Source organism: Trichomonas vaginalis, chromosome II (genome assembly GCF_026262505.1).
Source record: "Trichomonas vaginalis G3 chromosome II, whole genome shotgun sequence".
NCBI lineage: Eukaryota > Parabasalia > Trichomonadida > Trichomonadidae > Trichomonas > Trichomonas vaginalis.
The window spans coordinates 23,861,587-23,887,499 of NC_067204.1; the positions used below are offsets into that span (position 1 = coordinate 23,861,587).

Below are 25,913 nucleotides of genomic sequence, written 5' to 3' on the forward strand. Positions count from 1 at the left end.
TAATAAGAAATGGGTTTATTTGGCGCATTAGCAGGAGTTGCATCCAGATTTTTGCCCGCAGTGGGAACAATAGCCAGAGGTGTATTTGGAGTTGGAAGGAAGATTTTGAGTACATTAGGTATACTTAAAGAGAAAGCACAACCTATTATACAAACTGTACAGAAAGGTTGGGATGTAGCACGAGATGCAACAAATCTTATTCCAAATCCTGAAACAAGAGGAAAAGTTCAAGGATGGATGGACAATGTAGGAAGACAAGCAGGAAACTATTATAACAAAGCAAATGACTACTATAACCAAGCAGGACACTATATGGACCAAGGTGAAAGATTCTTTAACAGAGGATATAACCATGCACAACAATGGGTAAACAATAACCAACCTCAACCGCCTCAAACGTGGGAATGTAAAGTTTTTTACTGAGATGAAATGAACAATACAGCATTGAGACAAATGGGTTCAAGATGGATTTGTCGGCTTCCAGCAGTTACACAACGTGTTTGTCAAGTTCTTCCTATACCTCAGGAAGTTTTAGACCGACTTAAAAAACTAAAACAACCAGTTGAAAACAAACCAAACTAAAATTTTTTACTGAGATGAAATGACCGAAGAAGTTGAAACGGTAGATTTGACACCACAAACAAAAAGTTCAGAACCATTGTCAAAACCTGTCAAAGAACTTACAGATGAAGAGAAAAATTCAATAATAGAAAGTGCCAGGTCTGGAAATACAAACCCTAACTACAAAGTCACTTTTCATAAAAATGGAACGGCAAGTATCTCAAAAAAGAAACAGACTCTCACAAATAAAATATTGAAGTCTGAAGGAGCTTTCGAGACAACAGATGGAAAAGTTTACTTCACTGACCAACAGTTCATTATAGAACATCTCATTGACTTAGAGTCGAAATATTCTAAACTTTACAACAAACACAAAAAGTTGAAAGGAAAACAAAAACAAATGGCATATGATATTTATGAAGATGTTGACGACACAACTGTTCCTGCAAGTGAAGTAAAGTCAGAGAAACCGAAAAGTGACGAAAAACCGATAGAAGAAGAAAAACCAAAAACTGAAGATAAACCAAAACCAAAGTTTAGTTTCCAAACTAAACCAAGTCAACCTTCATTAGCTGGTATGGGTTGGCGTCAAAGACTTATGGCAGCAGGCGGTTATGTAAAGTAAAGAAAAAAATATTTTTTTATTTTTATAAAAAATGCCCCCATATAGAATGGATAGAAAATCTGCTAGAATAAAAGCAGAGTTACAAAGATATGGTTGGAGAGTTTCGAAGAAGTTTAAATATAGAAAGGAAGACCCATAAAAGTCTATGACAAATTGTCTGGTCTTCGCTACGAAATGGATTTGGAAACAGCACGTGCCAATTATCCAAACAGACTAGAGAGGTTAGAAGAAGAACGTCTTATGGACATGCCTTTCGATGTGTTAAACATTGCATGAAGTAAAAATTTATTTTTAAAAAGTGACATTTTTTTATTATTTGAAATGTACGCTGAGTTTGTTGGAGAAGACCGTTGGGAAACTTGTTTGTTAGATGAGAAATATGAAATGGCATACCATTTTAAAACAATATATTTTTACATATATTAAATGCTTCAGGTTAAAAACAAAGAACAAAAGTAGCAGATACAAAACCGTTAGACTATATCTTTACAAATGCTGGTAGGACTATTTCAGATGAAGAAAATTTCATCCCGAGTATACAGGTTTGACTATCCAATTCGTTGGCTTCAAAGTCCTTCAGATGCAAAGGCAATAGGATTTAGAAGAGTTTTGTTTTCAAATAGAACTAACGCATTTATGTTCGCAGTATATTTTCATGGGCAGTATAAAGGTTCTGATGGTCTAATAGACAAATTTGACGAAATGAGAATCTTTACAGTTCGTTCAGACGAAAGTCTTGAGAAAACTCTAAATGACTTTCAAACTCAAATGAACAAATATTATTGGGAATTTCAAGAAAAATACGACTCTTTACTAAATGGAACATACTATCTGAAACTAGAATATGACAAGATGAACTCCACCGTTTCATTTCAAAGATTGAAATTAAACCCTCCAAGAGATACAGAGTTTTTATTTTGGAAAGTAGACAAACGTTCTTGGCACAATTTCTCGGTTACTAAACCAGAACGAACCATTACCACCAGATGGTCCATTTCAATTTATACTTCCACCAGCAGATTTGACAGTTTATAGAAACGTGTTTGACCTCAAAATGTTATGTGTCATGCAAGTTTCAGTTCAAGCAACAATAGTTTTTCTATGTATTTGGTAAGGACTTTTATGACTTTGCTTCTAAATTTCTACGAACCACCTAGTAACAGTTTCTCTGACTTTCAAGTTTGGTTCACAACAAATGGTGTGCAACATATTATTCCATTTGTACTATGACTTTTATCTCGAATTGTCTTTCATATATAACTACGGAAAAGTGCTGAAAAAGTATTGAATGTGAAGATATTAGAAAAATAACATTTTTTCTAACATCGTGAGAAAACTCATTGAAAACAATTTATTTTTGACACTTTCACAAAAAACATAAAAAAGTGCAGTTAAACGTTAAGGTTTACTGAACTGGTTGGATGTCGCCTTCACAGGTTATGTAGAATGGTTGTCCTGAGAAGCGAAGGAGAGACTGAATTGCCAATTTCATATGGGTAGGGGGTTCTCCTTGTTTGGAAGTAGTATCCAAGGACGCTTGGCAAAGAACTTTATAATGGCTTCTTTCTTCATCTCCTTTATGTCGTCTACAGGAGTGTTTTCTGGTATTTGAATTGGAATTCCAGTCGAAATCTCGAGATTCAAGGCAGCCCTTCCAGACAACCAGCAGCCGAGGGACTTGTTGGCTTTGTCCTTGCCCAAGTACTGCTTAACAACTTCATTTATCTCTATAAGGTAAATTGCCTCATCTAATGGCTCGATGTTGTCCATTGTTCTGTTTCAGAACTAGTCTTGTACTTTTTCAGAACAATACTTGTACTGTTTCAGAACTAGTCTTGTACTTTTTCAGAACAATACTTGTACTGTTTCAGAACAATACTTGTACTTTTTCAGAACAAGACTTGAACTTTTTCAGAACAAATTTCCCGTAAAAGCTCTCAATTTGTGAGAAAAATTTTCTGTTTCAGAACAATACTTGTACTGTTTCAGAACAATACTTGTACTGTTTCAGAACAATACTTGTACTGTTTCAGAACAATACTTGTACTGTTTCAGAACAATATTTGTACTGTTTCAGAACAATATTTGTACTGTTTCAGAACAATACTTGTACTGTTTCAGAACTAGTCTTGTACTGTTTCAGAACAATGTCCGACGTACCACCAACCCAGTCCATTCCCAAACCAGAGGAACCTAAAGCACCAGCCCCTGCACCTCAGTTCCAGCAAGTACCTCCGATTTACTACCAATTTCCACTTCAAGGTTACTACCCACCACAAGGCTTCCCGAACTACCCTCCTCTGCCTATGCCTTACTTCCCCAACCCTTGGATGTTCCAGCAAGCTCCACCCCAGCAATTCCAATCTCAATCCAAATCGAAGAGAGACCAAGAGTTCGAAGAAGGTCTGAACCGCTTACGCAAAGAGTACGCTACAGCCCCTATTGAGAGAAAGTTGTTCCCGGACCAAAAAATATAATTTAGGGTAGAAGGTTAGATCTAACCTCTTTTCTACCCTCTTGAATTTTCATGATTTCATCGTAAATGTTTTGTCAAGACTTCTTCGTATATGTTTTGTCATGACTTCATCGTACATGTTTTGTCAAGACTTCTTCGTAAATGTTTTGTCAAGACTTCTTCGTAATGAGTGTAAAGGACCCAAAAATAAAGTTTATGTTAGAATGTTAGATCTAACATGTTTTCTAACATGTTTTCTAACCTCATGAATTTTCATGAATTTCCTTAAGATAGAAAAAATAAAGTTAGTTTTTTTGTATTTTTTTGTATGTAAGATATGATTTCAGGGATTTTTTTGACGAAGTGTCAATGTTCACTTCGTCAAAAAATAACAGTTATCTAATGAAAAAGTGTCATTTTTTGTATTTTTTTGTATGTAAGATATGATTTCAGGGATTTTTTTGACGAAGTGTCAATGTTCACTTCGTCAAAAAATAACAGTTATCTAATGAAAAAGTGTCAAGACTTCTTCGTAAATGTTTTGTCATGACTTCTTCGTAATGAGTGTAAAGGACCCAAAAATAAAGTTTATGTTAGAATGTTAGATCTAACATGTTTTCTAACATGTTTTCTAACCTCATGAATTTTCATGAATTTCCTTAAGACAGAAAAAATAAAGTTAGTTTTATTTTGTATTTTTTTGTATGTAAGATATGATTTCAGGGATTTTTTTGACGAAGTGTCAATGTTCACTTCGTCAAAAAATAACAGTTATCTAATGAAAAAGTGTCATGACTTCTTCGTAAATGTTTTGTCATGACTTCTTCGTACATGTTTTGTCATGACTTCATCGTACATGTTTTGTCAAGACTTCTTCGTAATGAGTGTAAATGTTTTGTCATGATTTCATCGTAAATGATTTGTCAAGACTTCTTCGTAAATGTTTTTTCACCTGTTTTTTCTAACCTCTTGAATTTTCATGAATTTTCCCGAAATAAAAAATAAAGTTAGTTTTATTTTTTTTATTTTTTTTATTTTGTATAAAAAAATAAAAATGTCAACAATCGGCACAACAACACTTCAAACAACAGCACCAAACTCGTTAGTCATGAATCCAACATCTATGTTAGTAGAGATGAAAAGCTTCATTCCTTCTTCATATACTTTCGAAACAAAAATCCAGAAGATAAAGCAAGAACTTTTAACAAGTAATTTAGACTGTAGTGCGAAAGATGAAACAAATGAACAGTATCTTTATGAAATGCAGGACCTCATCGACCATTTGCCTAAACTACCTGAAATTCAGCAACAAAAACTCACTATTCCTGAATTCGACGAAATTGAAGTCAAAGCAACTGACTCAGTAGAAATAAAGAAGTTCATACGAAAGGTAAACTATGAGTTTCTAGGATTTCATTGCAACCATAAGGTTATGGACAAAGATTGCGACATGGTATATAAGAACATCTCTGACATATATAAATCTGAAGAATTTAAGACCTACGACAACTTTGTTTCGTTAGTTGCTGAATGTGTATGGCAGATAAGAGATGAAGATAGAAGAGGTAAAGTATGGAATAAACAGATAAGACCAGCAACTTTTGAGTTAAAGAAAACCATTGACGCTTTAGTTGTTTTAGCAGGTAAGGTTTCAGAATATAACGCAAAAATGAACCCGCAATGTTCTAAATGTAAAGCAGCAATGAGGAGATATAACTACTCCGTCAAAGAGATAGAAAGAATGAGAAACGACTATGCAGATTTAAAGAAAGAAGCAGAAAAACCAGCAGAAGATAAAATGGACATGTTAGAATTTCTGAACAAAAACTATCCAACAGCAGAAGATTTCCTTCTATCTGACGTCAAGAAGAAATATAAAGAAACTTTCGGCATTGTTAAAACATTCGATGTACTAAAAGAAGAAATAGAGGCTACAAAACTGTTTAAAGTCATGAACCATCGCAACATATACCATGTAAAACGCTTGTAAATAGTTATGTGAGAAAACGTGTTAGAAAACGTGTTAGATCTAACATTCTAACATAAAATATATTTTTGGTCATTTACAATGAAGTCTTGACAAAACATTTAAGTTCGATGAAGTCTTGAAAATTCATGAGTTTTGTGTGTTTTAGACCATGTTAGAAAACGTGTTAGAAAACATGTTAGATCTAACATTCTAACATAAAATATATTTTTGGTCATTTACAATGAAGTCTTGACAAAAACTATCCAACAGCAGAAGATTTCCTTCTGTCTGACGTCAAGAAGAAGTATAAAGAAACTTTCGGCATTGTTAAAACATTCGATGTACTAAAAGAAGAAATAGAGGCTACAAAACTGTTTAGGATTTCAAATATACATCGTACAATTCATGTAAAACGCTTGTGAAAAAAGAGGTGAAAAAAGGTGAGATCGCACCACTTCACCTAAACTTTATTTTTGCTGAAAAATGACCAAATTTCATGAGTTTTCCCGAAATAAAAAATAAAGTTAGTTTTATTTTTATTTATTTTTTTATTTTGTATGTAAGAACAGAAATGACAAACATTGAGTTTGAAACAGTTAAAAAGATAGACAATGACACCAAATTGGTTAGAATAGGTGATTTAAACGTAAATACTCAAAGAAATACAACAAATATTCTTTGTCAGACATTATATCTCCATTTGGAAAGAAACCGAAGGACTGGGTTAGAAATGCTTCTACTCAGAAAATTTTGACAAGAAATCCTGAGCTTATGATATCGGTAAAATTCTATGGAACTGCAGCATATCTTATAGACAAAAGTCTTATACCAATAGTTTTGTTATGGTTAGATCCAGTTGTTGGATATAACTTCATAACATATGGTTCATTCGATACGGAACGTTGCAGTGAAGGCTTACTTTACATCGTTCAGAAACCGAAGGACTTCAATACAAAGAGATATAAGATAGGAAGAACATATAATATAACTCAAAGATATGACAGTACAGTCAATAGAGTCAAGGTTGTGTTCGTTAATGATATGAGAGCTGCTGAAACAGAACTGCTTGAAAAGTTTGAGAAAATATATGGTGCTCCCATAAAAGGTAAAGAAACGTTTGAAGTAGATGAGATAGATAAAGCTATAAAATTATTTGACGAAGTTGCTGAAAAATACATGTAAAGCGTTTATTTTTGGTCTTTTGTGAAAGTCAGAAAATAAAGTTAGTTTTATTTTTTTATTTTGTATGTAAGATATGATTTCAGGGATTTTTTTGACGAAGTGTCAATGTTCACTTCGTCAAAAAATAACAGTTATCTAATGAAAAAGTGTCATTTTTTTGTATTTTTTTGTATGTAAGATATGATTTCAGGGATTTTTTTGACGAAGTGTCAATGTTCACTTCGTCAAAAAATAACAGTTATCTAATGAAAAAGTGTCATTTTATTTTTTCATTTTTTTGTATGTAAGATATGATTTCAGGGATTTTTTTGACGAAGTGTCAACCTTCACTTCGTGTCATAATGTAAAAATAACGTTTACCATGTAAAACGCTTGTGAAAAAAACAGGTTAGAAAGGAGGTTAGATCTAACCTTCTACCCTAAATTATATTTTTGCTGAATTCCGTACGAAAATCATGAAGAACAGCGAGTAGGTAAAAAACCCCAGTCGCCAAAACTCTATGAAAACAGTGAAGAACAGCGAGTAGGTAAAAAAACGTAGTCGCCAAAACTCTATGAAAATCATGAGTTTCCTTAAGACAGAAAAAAATAAAGTTAGTTTTATTTTTATTTATTTTTTTATTTTGTATGTAAGGACAGATATGTCAACAACAGAGAACACAACAACTGCTATCGTTCATGAAGCCATAAATGAAGAATACGAGTACATACAGTATAACAAACAACTCCGTCTCATTCGTTCGGTCAAAGACGATATGTACCAGATGCAAAGTATTTTGACAGCATGTTATGCTCCAGATACTAAGCTTCCTAAAGACTGGTTTAGGAACCAAAGCACTATTGAACTTTTGAGCGAAGCACAGCGAGACCGACTTTTTTCTGGGTCGCCAAAACTCTATGAAAATCGTGAAAAATTGCCAAACGGTTTGAGAGGATATTATGTACATAGACTTCTTGTAAATGCTGTTGCAATGTGGGCTTCGCCTCGTTATGCTTGGAATATTTACAGACTTCTTGACGAAATTCATAGACAAGAACGTGAAGAGATGGAAAAGAAACTTCAAGCAAAAGATGAAGTCATTGAAGCAAAAGACAAAAGCATTCAGAAAAGAATACCACGTTCGGTACCAAAAGGAAAGGAAAAGAACTATAAGTATATGATTTATACTGAAGAGATGGAAAATGAAGAAGATAAAGATATGGTTATGTTGCATTTAGTCAGAAGAAACAACAAAAGCTTTTACGACCTTGCTAAGATTTACAAATCTGACAGAAATTGGTTCTATCGCGAAAACTTACCGATTTCAATGACACCGAATGAAGATGTGAAACAAATAGTTCAAGATACGTTACCTCAAACACACTATGATATTAAAGGTTGTACAATACTTACCTTCAAAGAAGACTTACCGCTACTGAAGGAAAAAATAACAGAGTATTTTGACAACTTCAAACAAGTAGAGTAAATGAACTCTTTATTTTTCAAGCTTGACTTTTTACAATTTGAACTTTGTTCGCATAGATATGAATTCTGAAAGAAGTATGAGGGTCTTGTATGACTTTGTACTTCTCCCATAGTTCATATCTGTCAAACTTACCTGCCATGGACTCTTTCATAAGTCATGAAATCGTCTTCGGACAATCCGGGGAAAAGTACAATGTCAGTAAGTATTCTTTTAACATCCTTACTTAAACTCTTTGCTGTCTGTACACATATTACGACTGAGATGTTAAAGTGTCTGAGCTTCTTAAGAATTCGACACATATCTTGTTCTCTATTCTTAAGCAAAGGATGAGAAGCAAAGTCATCTAAGATAAGAAGACACCTATGAGGGTATGTCTTCCAAATCGTAAGATTGCAATTTCTTCGAAATGTATTCTATCTCTTTCTGTTTGTTTCTGAAGTGTTTCTTCTCTAATAATTCTCTGCATTTCCTCATTTGGGTCTTTAAACTTAGAATTTATATACTCATTTATAGCATTATACTTAAAACTCTTCTTTGGTACTTCTTTATCCAATCTAACAACTCAGAGTCTTTTATACATACTAACTTAGACTTCTTTATAATATCTTTGAACGAATTGACGGTTTGGTCAAATTGACCAGAAGTACTACAAATGACAACTAACTCATAGAATGGGTTCTTCTCATCTAGTTCTTGTTGTTGTGCAGCATTTTAAGATAAGTGAAAGTCTTACCCGACCCAGGTGGTGCAATTAGACCTGTTATACCATTCTGAGCAAATAAGAACTTGTCATGTATAGGCTTTATCTGAGCATTTTCTAACTTCCCTCTTGTTCTTGTTTAAAACATTCTCAAATTTCTTGTCAATGTCAGCAAACTTTTTTCTAACATATTTTTAGAAAATTAAAATTTTTATCTTTTAGAAAATGTCTGCGATTTCGCTATCTATATTCGAGACAAGCTTTTCGACGCAAAAACATCTGTCGACCATAAAATCTTACATAGTGTAAACAAGAAAGGTGAATTTGTTCTAAAGTTCTGTTTCTGGGAATATGACAAAGAACCATAAAAACATTAGGCAGAGAGTCTTAAAATTTGTCAATGACAGACTTGTTAAGAGATGACGCCTCTTGGAAAGATGAAGTCAACAAAATTTCTTAGAATGCAAAGAAGACACATGCGCTGTTCTTGAAGATGAAATAGAAAACAGAATAAGAAGAGCTATTAAAGGACAAAGAACTTTTACAGAAATATGGTTCGGAGAAAATTGACATAACTCCACCAGAAAAGAAGAAGAGAGAAAAGAAAGAAAGAAAGTAGAAGAAGAGAAGAAAGAACCTGAACCAGAGCCAGTTCCACCGAAGAAGAAATTTGACATGTAAAAATAAAATTTTATTTTTAGAAATTTCTGGGTCAATGTCAATGTTCTCTTCCTCCTTAGAGCAAACACTGGCTTAGACTCTAAAATCTTTTTACCCAATTTACCTTGAACTTCTACAACTTTAGACTCATAATATTCATAGTCGTCCTGCTTCTTTGGTTCATAAGGTATAACAAGTTTGTATGCTTTGCCTTCTTTAAGGTTTGAAAACCTTCTGTCAAAACTTTCTTTGACTGCTAACAAACCTTCTATGTCTAAGTCCTTCAAATTTCGCACCATTTTTAGTCACAATAGCAAACTTAACTGGTTCGATGTTCCAAACTTTGCTGAATGAAGACTTTTCAAAATGGTAGAAGTAAACATTCAAATATGTGAATGGGTCTAGTTCTTCTTTAAGTCCTGACATGTACTTGTTTACTGAGATGAATTTGCCATCTTTTCTATCGGATAAAAAAAATATTTTTTTTAAAATTTACTCATAAAAAATTTTCTTTGTATATACACCATTCTGAACATCTAAAAGACTTTTGACATTTGCCAAGAATGTTCGTTTAGACGCTGTCATATAACCATATTCTTGACAAATATTGTTTATACGAATCGTACAATGACCTTTCATCTAATGACACAAAGTCAGTTTCATCTATGAACAGTTCATATACACTCTTGTTTGCTTCTAACAATGTTTGTCTCTCTTCGGTATGTGGAATTTGTCTTGGATTGAACTTTGAAATATCTAATGTCATAAAATATGAGAACAAGTGGTTGTAAAAGTCAGATGTCAAAGTTCTGCTAAGTCGTCAAAATATTCTGTATCTTGCATATGAGCTTCTGACGTTCTGACAACTACATATCTTCTTCAGAACTTTCTAACTTCATCGGAACAGAATTGTTTGAAACCATAATGAAGTTTGCAACATTTTCACAAACTCTTTGGTCTTTATATTTTCTTTCAACAACGCCAACTTTGTCTGTTATAAGACTCTTCAAAGCATCTGAGTTCAAAACTTTTGTTGTATCTATACTTTGAAGTTCATTGCAAACTATAAGTTTCATATTCTCTATTGAGGAGTTAAACTTGCCACAGATGTTTTCTAAGTTTGTCATATTCGGATTCGAATAACCTTCTAACAGTTTGCACAAAATATCTGTAAAGAATGTGTTCTTACCAGTTCCTTGCTTTCCAATTATAATGAGAGCAGTTTCATTTTTAGCACTTGGATGTTGTAAGATGTTTGCAAACCAACATAAGATATACTCATAAACCTTTTCGTTTCCATTGCATATAATTTCTTTGACATGGTCTAACCAAGCTTCTATAACATTTTCTTTCAATTCTACTTGTTCGTATTTATATCCAGTGAAGATAGAATAGAAGTTTGGAGAAGGTGTATAAAGCTTTATACCTCGAACTGAAAAATCTTCTAACTTTGACAATAAGATATCCCAAGCATCTAACATCTTCATGCCAACTTGTACGACTTTTATTTTCTTAAGTTTCTGTCTACATTCTTGTTCTGAAACTATTGTCGCTTTAGGTTTGTTAAAGACTACATCCCATTCTTTCATGACATAACATTCTGGGCAGAGTCGACATAAATGACTAAACGTTTCAAATTCTCGACTGCTTTGTTATAGTCTCTAAATGGACACATATTTCTGAATGCTTGGAAGTCATAAAAATCTGAAACATCTATTCTGTACATTTTTATAAAAATAAAAAAAAATATTTTTTTTATATTCTTGACTTTGTTGTTGCATTTGTTGCATTTGTTGTTCTTGAGCTATTTGTTGTTGAAGTTGTTCTTGTAATACAATACTTTCACCAGTTGCATCTTCCAATTCGAAACTTTCTGCCGTCATTGACAAATACATAGGACATAAAAGTTTTACAGGAACAAAGTTTGCGTCAACTAATGTCAACGTTATACTTGCCAAAGTGTTTGAGTTCACTAAGGTTGAAAATTCTGCATTCGAATGAACAATAGGCAAACCAGCAGAGAAAGTATTGTTTATACGCATAAGTATCTTTTGGTCATAATAGTTTCTGTCGACATTCGAATAACACTTTGAACCTAAGTTTGAAACAATATATAAGATTGGTGTGCTTAATGTCAATGGAATAGACATTCCTTGTATGACACCTTTTCCTGTTATAGGAAACTGTTGGTAGTAAAAACCAGAAATAAGTTTTGTATTATAGCTCATATTGTTTATAGTAAACTCAGTCGGACATCCAAACATAATGAAACCTGCTCTAGTTGCAGCACATGTTACACCCGTACTTAAAGTATTAAATAAGTCAACAAAACCTGTTGGTGGTATATCTGAGTAAGTATCTTCAAAGGAGTATTTTTTACCATTCACAACAATAAAGTCTTCTGGTGTCAAAAGAGCAAAACAGGCTTTAGTCGTCATTGTGTTTAAAGTTAGTTTACAATACCGTCCTTGAGGACTTTGTAAGTTTGTTGTTATAGAATTATATGACTCAGGGTTTTTAGTCGTAATAGTATAAACCATTATATCTTCTGCCATTTATATATATTTAAAAGTTTTTCTGAAAGTGGAGAAGAACTTCATCTAAACTTTCACATGGCGTTTCTTGAAGTTCTCTGTCTAAGAAGTTCAAATATTTTGTAAAGACATAGAACTTTCCTTTGTCTACACGAACAAACAAAACAGGGTCTTTCATATCGTTCAAAAGTGTGTAAAGTCCTTTACATGAAATAAAGTCTATATTATTTTTCTTCAAACATCTTTCAAGAAGTTTTGACATTTTTACTTAGCAAATAAATTTTAATGAAATGTTGTGGTCGTCAAATATTTTTATGACGTCTGGGAAACTATACTTTAAGTTCAACGTTTCACCTCCTTTCATAACGTATATCTTGTCAATGACATTATATGAAACACCACAGCAACTAATGTCGGGTTCTATTTCTTTGATGTTTATATCGTCTGCCTCTGTCAAAAGTTTCAATAGTTCTTTCAAGACTTCATGAGGTGCAATGACATATGAGTTCACTTTTACAGGGTTGTGTTCGACCAAGTTTAACATTATACCTAAAGCTTGACAAATCTTCTCCTGAGTTTGAAGTTTGTCTTTCAGTTGTTGGTAGTCGTTTCGAATATCTGCAACAGAACTTAAGTCTCTGCTAACTTCAGGATATGTTGGTTGTTCTTTTACAGGAACAATTGTTATACCATCTTCGTCTTCGTATGGTTTCCCCACTTCAACATCTCTGTCTTTGACATTGACAATAACACTTTGACTGTTTGTTTGAGTTGGTGAATTTAACTTCACATCTGCCACCGCCATTAAACCTTTTGAAACACTTACGCTTCTATTTTTCGGAAATGACATTTTACTTAGAATAAAAAGATGGACGTATTCGGATATCTCTTTGAATTGAAGCAGAACAAAGTTTACACACACAAACAATACAAATACATTGACAGAATAGTTCTTTATACAAACAATGGTAAATGTTATAGAAAGCAATATTTGCTGAACCAAAATATTTCATAAAGCAAAGAAAGTTGGTATAACTGAAATGGTGAAAGTTCTTGACGTTGACAAAAATATAACAACAAAACTTACAGATATTTCTAAAGGAAAGTTATAATACAATATTATGTCAAAAACTGGTGTACTGTCAATATTTGACGGAGAGAAGTCAGTTCAAGAACAACTTACTGACCTGCTGCCAAAATCTGCTCGATGGAAGCTGTCGTTATGCCAATCTGAGGAGCCCCAGCAGGTTTCATCGAACGAATCTTCAAAAGAGCATCTTCCGTGAAAAGTGCTATTGGTTTTGTAAACTTCTTTGCTCTCAGTTCATCTGGACCGTCTCTGTCACCAGTATATTGTATTTGTACAGTACCAACAGTTGAAATACCACCCATAAAGTCTTCTGAGTCAGCAAATGGAATGCCAAGCCAAAAGTTTGAACGGTCTCCATTTGTATATTGAGTTTTTTGACCTCCTGTATGAGTCCATACTTTCACATATGGCATAATAGAACTTTGCATTTCAGGGTTAATGGTTGTCGTGAAGTTGTTGTTAAAGTTCATAGCATCTAATGTCAAGTTGTATGACCTCATATCCTCAACTGTAGAATATTCTTCTCTTGGATAATATTTGCCATCTATGTTTATATGATATTTAATACCAGGGTTGTAGAAACAAGAATAGTCATTTATAGTTCGTCTGAACAGTACAAACATAGTATCTGCATGTTTCATTGCAGTTGTTAAAGCAATATCTGTTCTTGCACCTGGGTCAGCACTTTGGTTTCCAACTTCACCTGCAAAGTCTTTGACAGATATTTGGTGTATAGGGAACATAAGTGGAACTGCAATATATTTGGCAGCTAAAGCATTTGAAATATCTGGGTCCAACATATAGACTGCAAGTCTGCTTTCTATTCTCTTGCATTCAAACTTTTCGCATGTGAACTTAACTGGGTCCCAAGCAGTTCCAGCAGCATTGAAATAATAGTTTACTTCATTGTTGAAGTTTGAGAAACCAAAGTCTAAGTCAACTTTGTCTTTGCAAAATTCGGCGAATGATGTTTGATTTGTTCCCTTTACGTCTGTAATAGTGAATGGGTCTTGTGTTGGTGCAATGACTAAGTTATTTTTGCTTGGAGTAAGTTCGATAGAAATTTTTCCTGCCCAGTTTGGCAAGTATCTTAAAAACCTGAAAGATGAGGAAAGATGACAAAGGAACTCTAAGTTTCAGTTTTACTTTAGTGGCAGCAGTTCCATCTGAACCAGAAAGGTTAACATAAACTCCTGGAACGTTAGGGTCAAGTCTTCTTATTTTCTCAATATTTGCATACTGGTCTGTTTGTTCTCTAGCTTTGTGGTTGTACTGAGTTTCTCAAAGCGAACCATTCATAGTTTGCCCATGTTACTGTTTGAACTAAGTCAGAGTTAGAATATATCTTATATCCCATGAAAACTTCTGGAGCATATTGGTATCCGACATAGAAAATTCCATTGCAACCTTTCTTGTCAGACAACTTGGCAGAAGGTTTTATTTCAATGTCTTGTTCCACGTATAAGAATGAGTTGTCAATAGAAATAATATGAAACCTGTCGCAAGCAATATCTACTGTTGTTGAAGAACCTTCTCCAAACTCACCTACGTTTCCATAAGAAACAGCAGTTGTATATTTCGTAAGTTCCAGGAAACTATTTTCTGACCTTCTAATGGCATTGTGCATTCGTTATACCATTCGGAAACATTTCCGTTCATGGCATCCAAAACTGTTGGCGTTATATTCTGAGCGGCGTACATTTCATATGGGTAAAAATATAGAATAGTTGGATTTATTTGTCATAATTGTTTCGTACCAAGCTTTACTTTCTTCCTGATGAGTTTTTAACTCTTCTTTTTCCTTCATTTGCACTACTTTCACTAGATGAAGTTACTTCTTCACTATTTTCACTTTGTTCTACTCTTCTTCTTTGGTGTCGCTTTTGGTAACTTGCCCTCTGCTTCAAGTTGTTGCATCTTTGCCTCATGTTCACCTAGTATGTTGTAAATTTCCCATGTCCTTTTTTGCCTTTGGCTCTGGTCGCCCATCTCAGGTAACCTATATCCTAGAAAGATTTTGTCATAGTTTGTATTTGAGTCTTCGCTTATTGTTTGCATGACTCTTTCCTGAGTTTCCGGTTCAAGCTCTTCAAATATAGCTTGTCCATATGGAATAAGCTCGTTTCCAAATATATGTTTTGTAGCCATTCTGGTTTTCTTTCCATTTACCAATAATATCTTTTGTGAATGGGAAAGCTTTTACCCAATGTTTCAGTCTTGCGTCATTTATTTCTGTAGTTGGTTTTATTTTGTCATGGAACATGTTTTTCAATACTAACATTTCATTTGGTACTGTCCATTTGAGTTTTCTTAAATATTCATCCCTTCTCGGTTCATTGTCTGCAAAGTAAGTTTTTATGACATTTTGCAAACTTTCGTTTGCAAGGTCATGTACAATAGGTTCTCTTCCTTCTATCTCCCTAACTTTCTTTCTAAACTCTTCACCAAATATACCATCTCTATGGTTTCTGTGTAGTTCTTTGAGATAAATGTTCTAGAACGTCAGGTGTTATATTTCCATCAGCCATGTTCATTTCATTACTGGTCCAAAATATCTGCATGTTTCATATCTTTCAATGGCATTAAAGCCGCGCTGAAAATACCTATATCTGGTTCACCATTCACTTCCATTGCGTCTACAACTTCTTGGAATTGTGGTTGTAAGTTTATGAACCACCTATCCGGATTAGCTTTTATGACCCCATCTCATTGTAGTTCCATAGTCTGCAGAAACAAAAGTAGGTTTGTTTCCATATTGGTTAGGTTCTGAATGAACTTTAAACAATGTTTCATTTCTATATGTTTTGGTGAAATTAACCTTTTATTTTCACCGAGTTCAGCCAAAGATTGAACGTTATATGGTCGTAAGTAAAAAGGATTGTTGTATTTGCGTTACACTTTCTTTCAGTTCTTCCATTCTATGCTGAAATTTTCATCTGATGTTGGAGTCTTTGTATGTCGGCGAACATTTTTCGATATTCTTTACTATGTCAGCTGAATTTTTCTTAGACTCTTGGAAAGATTCCATATTCTCCGCATACTCTTGTTGAGGGTCAAGATTTTTCGGCTGTTCCAAATCTTCATCTAGTTCTGTGAAGTTAGTTTCCAAAGGAGGATTTTTCGTTTCCTTCAGGCTCTTCTAGCTGTTGTTGCTGAACTATTTCTTCCATGTCTGGTTGTATCTGAACTTCTTCCTGTGGAGTTTCTTGTACTCATCTGCTGGCATTTCATAATATTCCGAGACCGTTTTTAACAAGTTCCCTCTCTAAGTCATCCGCATACATAAGCCTTTGTTCTTTCGTTCCGTCTCTATTTTTTACGCGTTTCATGAAGATAGTTGAATTATCATTTATCTCTGACACCAAATATCTCGGAGTAAATTCATCCATGTCATTTGGATGATATGCTATTAAATCATATCCCTTAGCGAGCTTGTATTTTCCAGGTTTGAAATTATATCCCATTTGTGCTGAACCATAAAGCTAAATAGGTTCGGGTCAGTATTTCCTTCCTTAACTTTCTAATAGCTTCTTTATATCTGTCACTAAAGTCAAGAGTATCTGGGTAACCATAATTTTCCTTAAGCATTTTTAAGAATTCTTGGTTTCCTTGTTTCTACTTCTTTTATGTCCTTGCTCTGGTGTTGTTGTGCGTGTTTGAACTGTGGTTGTGTGCAGTGTTTGAACTGTTGGTTGTGGTGCAGTGTTTTGAACTGTTGGTTGTGGTGCAGTGTTTTGAACTGTTGGTTGTTGTGTTGGTTTTGGTGCATGCCTGTGTCTGTGTCCATGTGACGATGTAAATGTTTTAGGTAGTCCTGGTGCAGGTGCTTCTCTTGGAGGGTTTGGTGGTATATAAGTTCCACCAGCTGGCACATATGTTCCATCTGCAGCATAATGTCCTACCTGACTTTTCGTTCTTAAGAAAGCATTTACTAGGTCTGTTTTGGTCTGTTGTAACTCTTTTTCTTGACTTTCCACAACAGTTGCTCTAACGGCGTCATAGGCACTTTGAACTGCCTGTCTCGTTGCTGCATCTGTTATTTTCGTCATATTGTGCTACTTCTCTTAACTCTTTGTCGAAACCTTCAGACTTCAGTTTCTTTCCAGATGAGAAGTCGTTCACTAGTTTCACCTTACTATGAAGAGCTTCGAAGGCGTTCTTAAAGTCAGCATTCATTAAAGCTTCATTTGAAACTGTCTTCATCCGCTTGTATTTTTGTCCTTATTGACCCTATAAGTTGGGCTGCTTTAGCGTTGGCTTGGGCATCTAACCAGTCATTATTAGCTTTATATATTCTGCGCTTTTCATTGCCTTTTGCATGGCTGCGTCGTTATTTTTACTTTCTTGTGCTAAGTTTTCATACTGTACGGTTTGGTTTTGCAACTGTAAAAGTTTTTCTGCCTTTACATTTGCTTCAACTTCTTTTTTATACTCATCGCTATCCATATATGTCTTCAGGGCTTTTTGTTTTATCTCTTCATCTTTCAGTACTTTATATTGAGTAGTATGGTTTTTCAAATTTATAACATCTTGTTCCATTTTTGCTACTTCTGCTGCTTTTTCTGACACTTTTTTCGCATATTCCTCTGTACTTAGTTCTTTCAGTTGTTCTTCTTTCTTCTTTTTCTCTACGTTTAACTCATTGAGTTTCTTGTGTGTCTGTCATATTCTAGTTTCTTTTCGTTTTCACTTATTTGTTTCTGTATGTCTATGTTTGACTTTTTGACATCTGTTATTTGATTTTTGAGTGAACTCAAATTCATTTGACTTTGAGGGTTATAAGCTGTTCCGTCTGCAGCTCCACCATAGCCTGCCATTTTCGCTAAAAGTGCCGCTCTTAAACCTCCACTCTGTGCACCAATAACTCGGTTTAAAAGCATAGGGTTGCTTGACATTTGTTGCAACATAGTGGGGTCATTCATCATTTGTTGTTGCAAACTGTTGTTGGTGTCAGTTTTACTATGGATGTTTCAATGCTCCCTTCCTCTTACGTATATTCTTACGTAGCTTACGTGGCATTTTAAGTGAAGTAAAAAACGGTTTTTGACAGATGTTTATATGACACTTTTGTTCAGCACAAAAAACTACTCGGTCAAAGTGTTGTCAGTTTTGTAAAATAACCGTCCTATCTCATTCTATAAGGGGGAAAGGCTTCTCAAAGTATACTTCCTTGGAACGCCCGTAACTTTTCCTGTAGCGACGATAGACCCTTACTTGTCCGGACAAAGTTATACTAAACATCTTCAGGGCTAGAGGGCACGAAGTGCCTGGAGGCCCTCCGAATATAAACTTCATTTATACTAAACATCTTCAGGGCTAGAGGGCACGAAGTGCCTGGAGGCCCCACTACCTTTTTTTTTTTTTTTTTAAATTTCATATTATTTTTTAAAGATATGCATTTTCTGTCTAAATTTATTTTTTCTGTTTCCAATTCACGGAATAATATTCTTACTGTTGTAAACAGAAATTCATCAAAAGTGACAGCTCTCAATTTTTTGACATTTGTAAATTCTAAATTGAATGAGAAAAATGAAATAATACTAAGCATAATATAATATTCTAGATTTAATTATAATTAGGAAAAAGTTAGTTTTGAGAGTACTTTTCATAGGCATATAGAATGAAATCTTCTGAAAAATAATATCACATAAACTCATATTATTTTCTAATATATAACTATTTATATAAAAATCAAATTCAATGATCTTAAAAGCGAATGATAAACCTCAAAATTTACGAATATAATGAGTGGGAATTATAATGCTTATCTATCATAAAACCATATGAAATATCAATTTTTTGCTTTACGCCTAATTTTTGACGACAAATTAGCAAGAAGAATTGCATGATAAATAAAAACATTTAATCAAAGTCAATTTTATTTTTCATAATTCAAATGGACTGAGTGTTAACATTTAACATTTTTTGCTAATTGTCGTCAAAAATTAGGCGTAAAGCAAAAATTGATATTTCATATGGTTTTATGATAGATAAGCATTATATTTTCACTCATTATAATTCGTAAATTTTGAGGTTTATCATTCGCTTTTTAAGATCATTGAATTTGATTTTTATAAAAATAGTTATATATTAGAAAATAATATGAGTTTATGTGATATTATTTTTCAGAAGATTTTGTGTCTTCTTTAAAAATTTTAATATTTTTTATTAAAAAGAATCTTTACAAAAATATAACATTTATTTTAATTAATATTTAAAAACGTGCTCTATCAAAAGTTCCAAAAATTCAATATTTTAGCTTTTCTGAGGTGTCACTTTTGATGAATTTCTGTTTACAACATTACAAGCATATACATAGCTAATATATATCATTTTAATAATAATAAAACCAAAATGATGTATTCTTCATATAGTTATTTAAAATTCGTTAACTAGAATTGTATTCAAAACGAGGCAAAGTTAGGAGATACATAAAAACCAATAACTTGATAAGTGATACCTTTTTCCTGATATATCTATATGTGTTAATGTCAAACACGATTTGAAAAAATTAATTCTTTAAATCGGCTTATGAATAAGACCAACATCAAAGACATGGCTAATAAATTAATAAATCAATGTTTAATTACCGATTCATGCATTTTTTTCAAAATTTCAAATTTCAAATTTTTGTTTCTCCAAAATATTAATTGTTTCCACTAGATTAACAAATAAACAATAAATTGGAATAATGTAATGCCCAATCATTCATTTTAAATTTTAGATTTAAAACAATATTTTTCTCCATATTATTATAACATGAATCGTTATGATATAAGAAATATATTTTCAATATTGAAATTGAAAAATTCTAAAATTTTTGAAATTCAATTTGAGTGTGATGATCGATAACATATATTTTTTAATTAAAATATTGTGTCGCTATCATATAAATATACTATTTCTAAATTAAAAATAGAAAAAAAGTACTATTTAATGATGAAATTGCAAAGGCGTCAAAAATTTTCTCACTGGGTTTTCGTCTATCAATCCCAGCTCATTATATACGCAACCAATCAAAAATCTGATATGGGAGTCCAAGGCTAACTTTTTGTTGTCTACCTAATAAAAGAGGAAGCAGCATTAGTGAGAATAATCGCAAATATTCAATTTAAATTATCTTTTTATTCTTAATTTAAAGTGACAAAAAGAATAAAAAACCTATTCTAAGGCATGTTGTTATGTAAATGAGACTAGACATCATATTTTATGTTATGAAAAAAAAATATTTAGAATTTTAGAACAAAATAAATAGAAAAGAAAAAAAAAAAAAAAAAAAAAAAAAAAAAAAAAAAAAAAAAAAAAAAAAAGGTAGTGGGGCTTCCAGGCACTTCGTGCCTTCTAGCCCTGAAGATGTTTAGTATAAATGAAGTTTTTATTCGGAAAATTGTTAGTCTTCTTGGTCGAAAACATTATATAATGTTTCACTTTTCACAAATTATATATGTTTTCATGTTTTGTCAAGACTTCTTCTTCGTAAATGTTTTGTCAAGACTTCTTCTTCGTAAATGTTTTGTTGAGACTTCTTCATCGTCAATGAGTGTAAATCAGACAAAAATATATTTTAGGGTAGAAGGTTAGATATAACCTCTTTTCTAACCTCCTTTCTACCCTCTTGAATTTGTCAAGACTTCTTCGTAAATGTTTTGTCAAGACTTCTTCGTAAATGTTTTGTCAAGACTTCTTCTTCGTAAATGTTTTGTCAAGACTTCTTCTTCGTAAATGTTTTGTCAAGACTTCTTCTTCGTAAATGTTTTGTTGAGACTTCTTCATCGTAAATGAGTGTAAATCAGACAAAAATATATTTTAGGGTAGAAGGTTAGATATAACCTCTTTTCTAACCTCTTTTCTACCCTCTTGAATTTTCATGAAATTTACACCAAAAATATATTTAGGGTAGAAGGTTAGATATAACCTCTTTTCTAACCTCTTTTCTACCCTCTTGAATTTTCATGAAATTTACACCAAAAATATACTACTAGGGTCATTTACGAAGAAATCTCAACAAAGTCTTTACGATGAAGTCTTGACAAAGTCTTTACGAAGAAGTCTCAACAAAGTCTTTACGAAGAAGTCTTAACAAAGTCTTTACGAAGAAATTCATGAAAATTCAAGAGGGTAGAAAAGAGGTTAGAAAAGAGTTATATCTAACCTTCTACCCTAAAATATATTTTTGGGTCATTTACACTCATTTACGAAGAAATCTCAACAAAGTCTTTACGAAGAAGTCACAATAAAACGTCTGTCAAAAACCGCTTTTCTGTCACTTTTCAGGAAAAAACATTTTTATTATTATATATAAATGAATTTTACAAAACCACCGTTACCGTTCTTTGGAAATAAGAGTAAATGTAAAGATATTATATTGAGAGAACTTAAGAAACTACCGAATGGTCTAACATTTGTAAGATTTGTTCGGTGGAAGTTTCTATATATCCCATTTGTGCCATACAATATTCCCAGACTCAAAGATTATATGCAATGACTTCGACAACTATATGGACCGTCTCAAACATATACCAGACACAAACAATATATGAAAGAGTAAAAGAAAAAGATACCTATAGGTAAGATGAACGTATACCATTAGATAAGAAAAATATGTCAGAGAGGTTTTGAAAAAAGCAGAATATATAGACTGGGATAGTATATCTGCTAGACTATATATAGTGGTGCTATAAGAGTTCATGACATTGAAACACTTATGTCAAAAGTTTTATATCTAACTATACAAATGTTTTCAAAGAGGACATAGAAAAATATATTGAGGGTATAGAGTTTGTGAGATGTCATTGGACAGAGTTGTATGAAAAATATAAAGACAAGGAAAATGTTTTCTTTATAGTGGACCCGCCGTTCTATAACACATGGGATTTTTCAATACCAAGTAGACTGGACTTTGAGAGACTCTTTAGAAACTTTAGACGTTTTACATAACCATCCATGCTTTTACTTTACATCCGATAAAAGTGGTTTGGAAAGTGTCATGAGATGGTTAGAGGACATACATGACTATGAGTTTAGATACGATAAGATAGAATATGAGAGAGGTCCTATAAACTGGAGAAAGTGTCATAACAAAGAAATTTTATTGTAAGTAAATGTGGTTTGAAATAGGACTACTTGTTTTAGGTTTTTCCATTGTGTCATTTATTTATTTGACGTGGCAGAAAAGTACAGAGAATATGAAGATGAACCAATGCCTGCAAATGTTCAGTATATGTACTCGTAAGAGATATTTTTATCTAATATTAAATGGACGCACAGAACTTAGCAAATGCACAGCAACCTGGACAACCAAACCCAGAGAATATTCCAAATGAAGTTAGAATACAAACTGCAATGGCAAACTATGGTCAAGTGCCAACAGATGTACAAATGCAAACTGCCATGTCAAATGACGCTGCGTTAGGCTTACCACCATGGTATGCAAATATGAGATGGAAAGAGTTTTATACAAACCCGAAGTGGGATATAAAACAACTCTATGCAGATGACGCGAACACAGGAGTTGACCCAGAGTATGTTTTCTACCAGAGGAGAAACAGAATGTATGAGCTCCAGTTAAAGAATGCTATGGAACTCAACAGGAAACGTAAGAGACTAGGCGGACATTAGATTTTTACATATAGTAAAATGGGTTTCTTTGGAAGAATAGGAAACTTCTTTCGAAATGTTGGAAGAGGTATATGGAATGGAATAAAATCTGTCGGAAGAGGAATTTGGAACGGAGTCAAAAATATTGGTAAAAGAGTAGGTCAGTTTGTTGGTATTATACCTAAAGACCCTGAACCAGAAGAACAAGCTCCTGTTATACAACAGCCTGAACCTGCACCACAGTCTAGTTGGCAACCAAATCCAACACCTCAACCGTATTAAAAAATTATATTTTTACCGTTCGATAGTAGTTGTATATGAAACTAAGTTCTAAGTAAAACGCATGGTATAATGGAACTATTCTCTTTCTTCCATCTGTTGTAAACCATACTTGAAAGTCTGAAATACTTCCACTTGGTGGTTCATATAGCTTTGTAGGTTTTTCGTAAAAGTCATTTGCCAAGCATAAAAAAGAGTTTTGTGCACCAGAAAATGAAGCATGAACTATAATAGCAGCTGGGTCGAAAACATCTTTAAATAAATATGGTTCATCTCTTGCATATCGACTGTAAATATTTGCTAAAGGAAGTTCGACTTTCTGATTTAACATTCTTTGCAAATAATACCATGACATTGCAGTGAATTCTGTATATATTTGTTCGTCTTTCTTTGGATTGTCTTCGTAGATTTGAAATGACACTTGTGAATTTTGTTTGTCATATACAATTCTCACATAAAGTGTGCTCTCGGTATTTGCATATTCATCAGCATATTTTGCATAACATGAATTTATTTTATCTTCTATATTTTTTAACGCAGTCTGTAGAGAAGATGAAAGGTCAACTTGTATTAGCTCAATTTCTTCCCACATTTTTCGTTTCCCTTCAGATATATAATCTATATGAAACCTTACAATAAATGGAAAACTTTTATCTTCTACAGACACAAACTTCATTCTACGAAAGCCAATAGCTTTTGTGACAGATGGGTCTCTTAGCCATCTTAATGGGTAGTCAAAACGATAGCCTTCATGCTTTACGGTCTCTGTCTCAAACTTTTGACCGACATTAGTAAAAAGTTCATCTAATGGTTTAGTTGTAGCAACTCTTGAATTTTCTTTTTCTATTGGAAGCATATTTTATCTAGAATAAAAATGTCGAAAGAAACAGCGTCTATGAGAGAAATACAAACACAACCGACAACTCATTTTGCAAGCTCTAAATAAGAACACAACAAACTTTTCAAACTATTCTAAGATATCTGAGTCATTGAAAGAAGGAAACTTAAAACTGACGATAAACCCAATGACAGATGAGTTTCTGTTTCAAGACAGTAAGAACCATACTGTTTGTATAAATCCAACAAAAAGAACTTTAAACGAGAAACCTATAGATGAACTTCTTTTGAAAGCAGATATTGACAACAAAGCTGACAAAGAGTATGTAGATGCAACAAGAGACTATATTCTCGCATGGACAGATAGAACATACCCACAAAAACACCATACACATAACATCTATGACGTAGATGAACTACCAGCAATGTTAGATGACAAAGCGGATAAAACATATGTTGACAATAAAATGTCAAGTGAAGTGACAAGAGCTGACAAAGAATATTCTAAAAAGACTCATACACATACCATTGCAAATATTACAAACTTACAAGAAACCTTAAACAGGAAAAGTGACGTTGGACATACACACGATTTCTTCGCAACTGTTGGTATAGAAAATATTGAAGGAACGGTTGAAGAAACTGGTGGGATGTATTAAATTGGAAACCTCCTAACTTTCCACAAGGTTTAACATCGGATGAAGACATAACAACGATGAGATACATTAGATGTAGAAATGTCTATGTCATGGAGGATGAAAACAAAGTTAAATTCACTGCTCAAGATTTATATGATAAAAAAGCTGACAAAACAGAGCTTCAAACGTTAAAGACAGAAATACTTCAAACAGTATATCCTATAGGTTCTATTTACACGTCAATGAACTCTACCAGACCAGAAGTAGTACTTGGTTTTGGAACTTGGACTCAAATAGTCGACAGGTTTTTGTATTGTGCAAACTCTTCAAAGGAAACAGGTGGAAGTAAAACGATTTCAGGTGCAAATTTACCTGCGCACAGTCACTACGTAAGTTTAACTACATCTGAAGCAGGTTTGCATAGTCATAGATTTTGGGATTGGTCAGGAATGACAAAAGGTAAAGGATATGATGTTAAAGAGGACGTTAAGTTTTGCTATAAATTGTTACTGGAGTAACACTGAGGTAGGAGGAAGCCATACACATCGCGTTTCAGGATATACGCAAACAACGGGACAAAGTAAAGACTACATGCCACCTTACATGACAGTTTACGCATGGTATAGAAATGCTTAGTCGTCATTTTCAACTTCTTTAGCATATTCGTCAGGAGTTGTCTTATATTTGTTAGGAACTGTCTTTGAAAGTATACCACCTTGAACTTTGACAAGTTTGAAACGAGGTCTGACAATAGTAGTTTTATCTTCTGCTTGCAGTCTGTACATTTTGCCATGTTTGCCTAAAACTTCATAATATTCTCTTGTATACTTTCTTCTATTTTTACGAACACGAATGTGAGTACCTGTCGAGTTCCCATTGTTGTCATAGTCAATAGTATTTTCATATGGGTCGCGTTTAGGTATTTCTATTTTTACTTTGTCACCTTTCTTAAGTTTGAAGCCTGGCATTCTTTCTTGTTTGTCTCTTTTGACTAAACTATTAAATATATAGTCTTTCTCTAAGTCGGGGTTGTTTTTCATTTCTTCGGGGGAGTGGTTTCCCAAACCTTTTTGTTTACGGTTATTGTAAATATTTAAAACTTGTCTCATCTTTGCCATGGAGAAATGTCTATATTTGTCGTCATATGACATTTCATTTGCTTCACCACCTTGTGGTTGGTTTAAGTCTCTTAAGATTTTTATACAACTGTCAATGACACCAAGAGCAGAATGGTTTTGGTCGACAATGAAATATTGGTTTACATTTTTTGAACGCAGATAGTTTTTAATATCGTCTGATTTGAAAGAACTTTCACAGTCA

General features: G+C 33.3%; 11 protein-coding genes and 3 pseudogenes across 14 annotated transcripts, besides 4 other annotated features; 6 read left to right on the forward strand and 8 right to left on the reverse strand.

The window, feature by feature from the left end:
* Positions 1-18,610: part of a mobile genetic element that runs on past the window's edge.
* TVAGG3_0599000 (uncharacterized protein) lies at positions 430-582 on the forward strand (the record flags this gene model as incomplete). Its single annotated transcript, XM_051239709.1, has 1 exon — positions 430-582. One exon carries the CDS (start codon positions 430-432, stop codon positions 580-582), a length of 153 nt encoding a protein of 50 aa, XP_051097533.1.
* On the forward strand, positions 602-1,186 carry TVAGG3_0599010 (phage tail repeat-like family; the record flags this gene model as incomplete). Its single annotated transcript, XM_051239710.1, has 1 exon — positions 602-1,186. One exon carries the CDS (start codon positions 602-604, stop codon positions 1,184-1,186), a length of 585 nt encoding a protein of 194 aa, XP_051097534.1.
* On the reverse strand, positions 2,675-2,956 carry TVAGG3_0599020 (uncharacterized protein; the record flags this gene model as incomplete). Its single annotated transcript, XM_051239711.1, has 1 exon — positions 2,675-2,956. The coding sequence occupies one exon, from the start codon at positions 2,954-2,956 to the stop codon at positions 2,675-2,677; it is 282 nt and encodes a 93-aa protein (XP_051097535.1).
* On the forward strand, positions 3,334-3,663 carry TVAGG3_0599030 (uncharacterized protein; the record flags this gene model as incomplete). The annotated part of the gene is made up of 1 exon (XM_051239712.1): positions 3,334-3,663. The coding sequence occupies one exon, from the start codon at positions 3,334-3,336 to the stop codon at positions 3,661-3,663; it is 330 nt and encodes a 109-aa protein (XP_051097536.1).
* On the forward strand, positions 4,696-5,631 carry TVAGG3_0599040 (organellar and viral DNA polymerase type B; the record flags this gene model as incomplete). Its single annotated transcript, XM_001323541.1, has 1 exon — positions 4,696-5,631. One exon carries the CDS (start codon positions 4,696-4,698, stop codon positions 5,629-5,631), a length of 936 nt encoding a protein of 311 aa, XP_001323576.1.
* On the forward strand, positions 7,677-8,258 carry TVAGG3_0599050 (KilA, N-terminal/APSES-type HTH, DNA-binding family; the record flags this gene model as incomplete). Its single annotated transcript, XM_051239713.1, has 1 exon — positions 7,677-8,258. A coding segment is annotated over one exon (582 nt), but the record flags the coding sequence as incomplete, so codon positions are not given.
* On the reverse strand, positions 10,111-10,745 carry TVAGG3_0599060 (annotated as a pseudogene). Its single transcript has one exon. A coding segment is annotated over exon 1 (635 nt).
* On the reverse strand, positions 11,376-12,173 carry TVAGG3_0599070 (uncharacterized protein; the record flags this gene model as incomplete). The annotated part of the gene is made up of 1 exon (XM_051239714.1): positions 11,376-12,173. A coding segment is annotated over one exon (798 nt), but the record flags the coding sequence as incomplete, so codon positions are not given.
* Positions 12,421-12,957, reverse strand: TVAGG3_0599080 (protein of unknown function, DUF4106 family; the record flags this gene model as incomplete). Its single annotated transcript, XM_051239715.1, has 1 exon — positions 12,421-12,957. The coding sequence occupies one exon, from the start codon at positions 12,955-12,957 to the stop codon at positions 12,421-12,423; it is 537 nt and encodes a 178-aa protein (XP_051097539.1).
* TVAGG3_0599090 lies at positions 13,332-14,128 on the reverse strand (annotated as a pseudogene). Its single transcript has one exon. A coding segment is annotated over exon 1 (797 nt).
* Positions 16,956-17,781, reverse strand: TVAGG3_0599100 (annotated as a pseudogene). Its single transcript has one exon. A coding segment is annotated over exon 1 (826 nt).
* Positions 18,611-18,694: 84 nt separating the features above from the next.
* Positions 18,695-18,729: a mobile genetic element.
* Positions 18,730-19,505: 776 nt separating this feature from the next.
* Positions 19,506-19,543: a mobile genetic element.
* Positions 19,544-20,522: 979 nt separating this feature from the next.
* Positions 20,523-25,913: part of a mobile genetic element that runs on past the window's edge.
* Positions 22,879-23,121, forward strand: TVAGG3_0599140 (serine threonine-protein phosphatase family; the record flags this gene model as incomplete). Its single annotated transcript, XM_051239716.1, has 1 exon — positions 22,879-23,121. The coding sequence occupies one exon, from the start codon at positions 22,879-22,881 to the stop codon at positions 23,119-23,121; it is 243 nt and encodes an 80-aa protein (XP_051097540.1).
* TVAGG3_0599150 (uncharacterized protein) lies at positions 23,181-23,974 on the reverse strand (the record flags this gene model as incomplete). The annotated part of the gene is made up of 1 exon (XM_051239717.1): positions 23,181-23,974. A coding segment is annotated over one exon (794 nt), but the record flags the coding sequence as incomplete, so codon positions are not given.
* TVAGG3_0599160 (uncharacterized protein) lies at positions 25,226-25,711 on the reverse strand (the record flags this gene model as incomplete). The annotated part of the gene is made up of 1 exon (XM_051239718.1): positions 25,226-25,711. The coding sequence occupies one exon, from the start codon at positions 25,709-25,711 to the stop codon at positions 25,226-25,228; it is 486 nt and encodes a 161-aa protein (XP_051097542.1).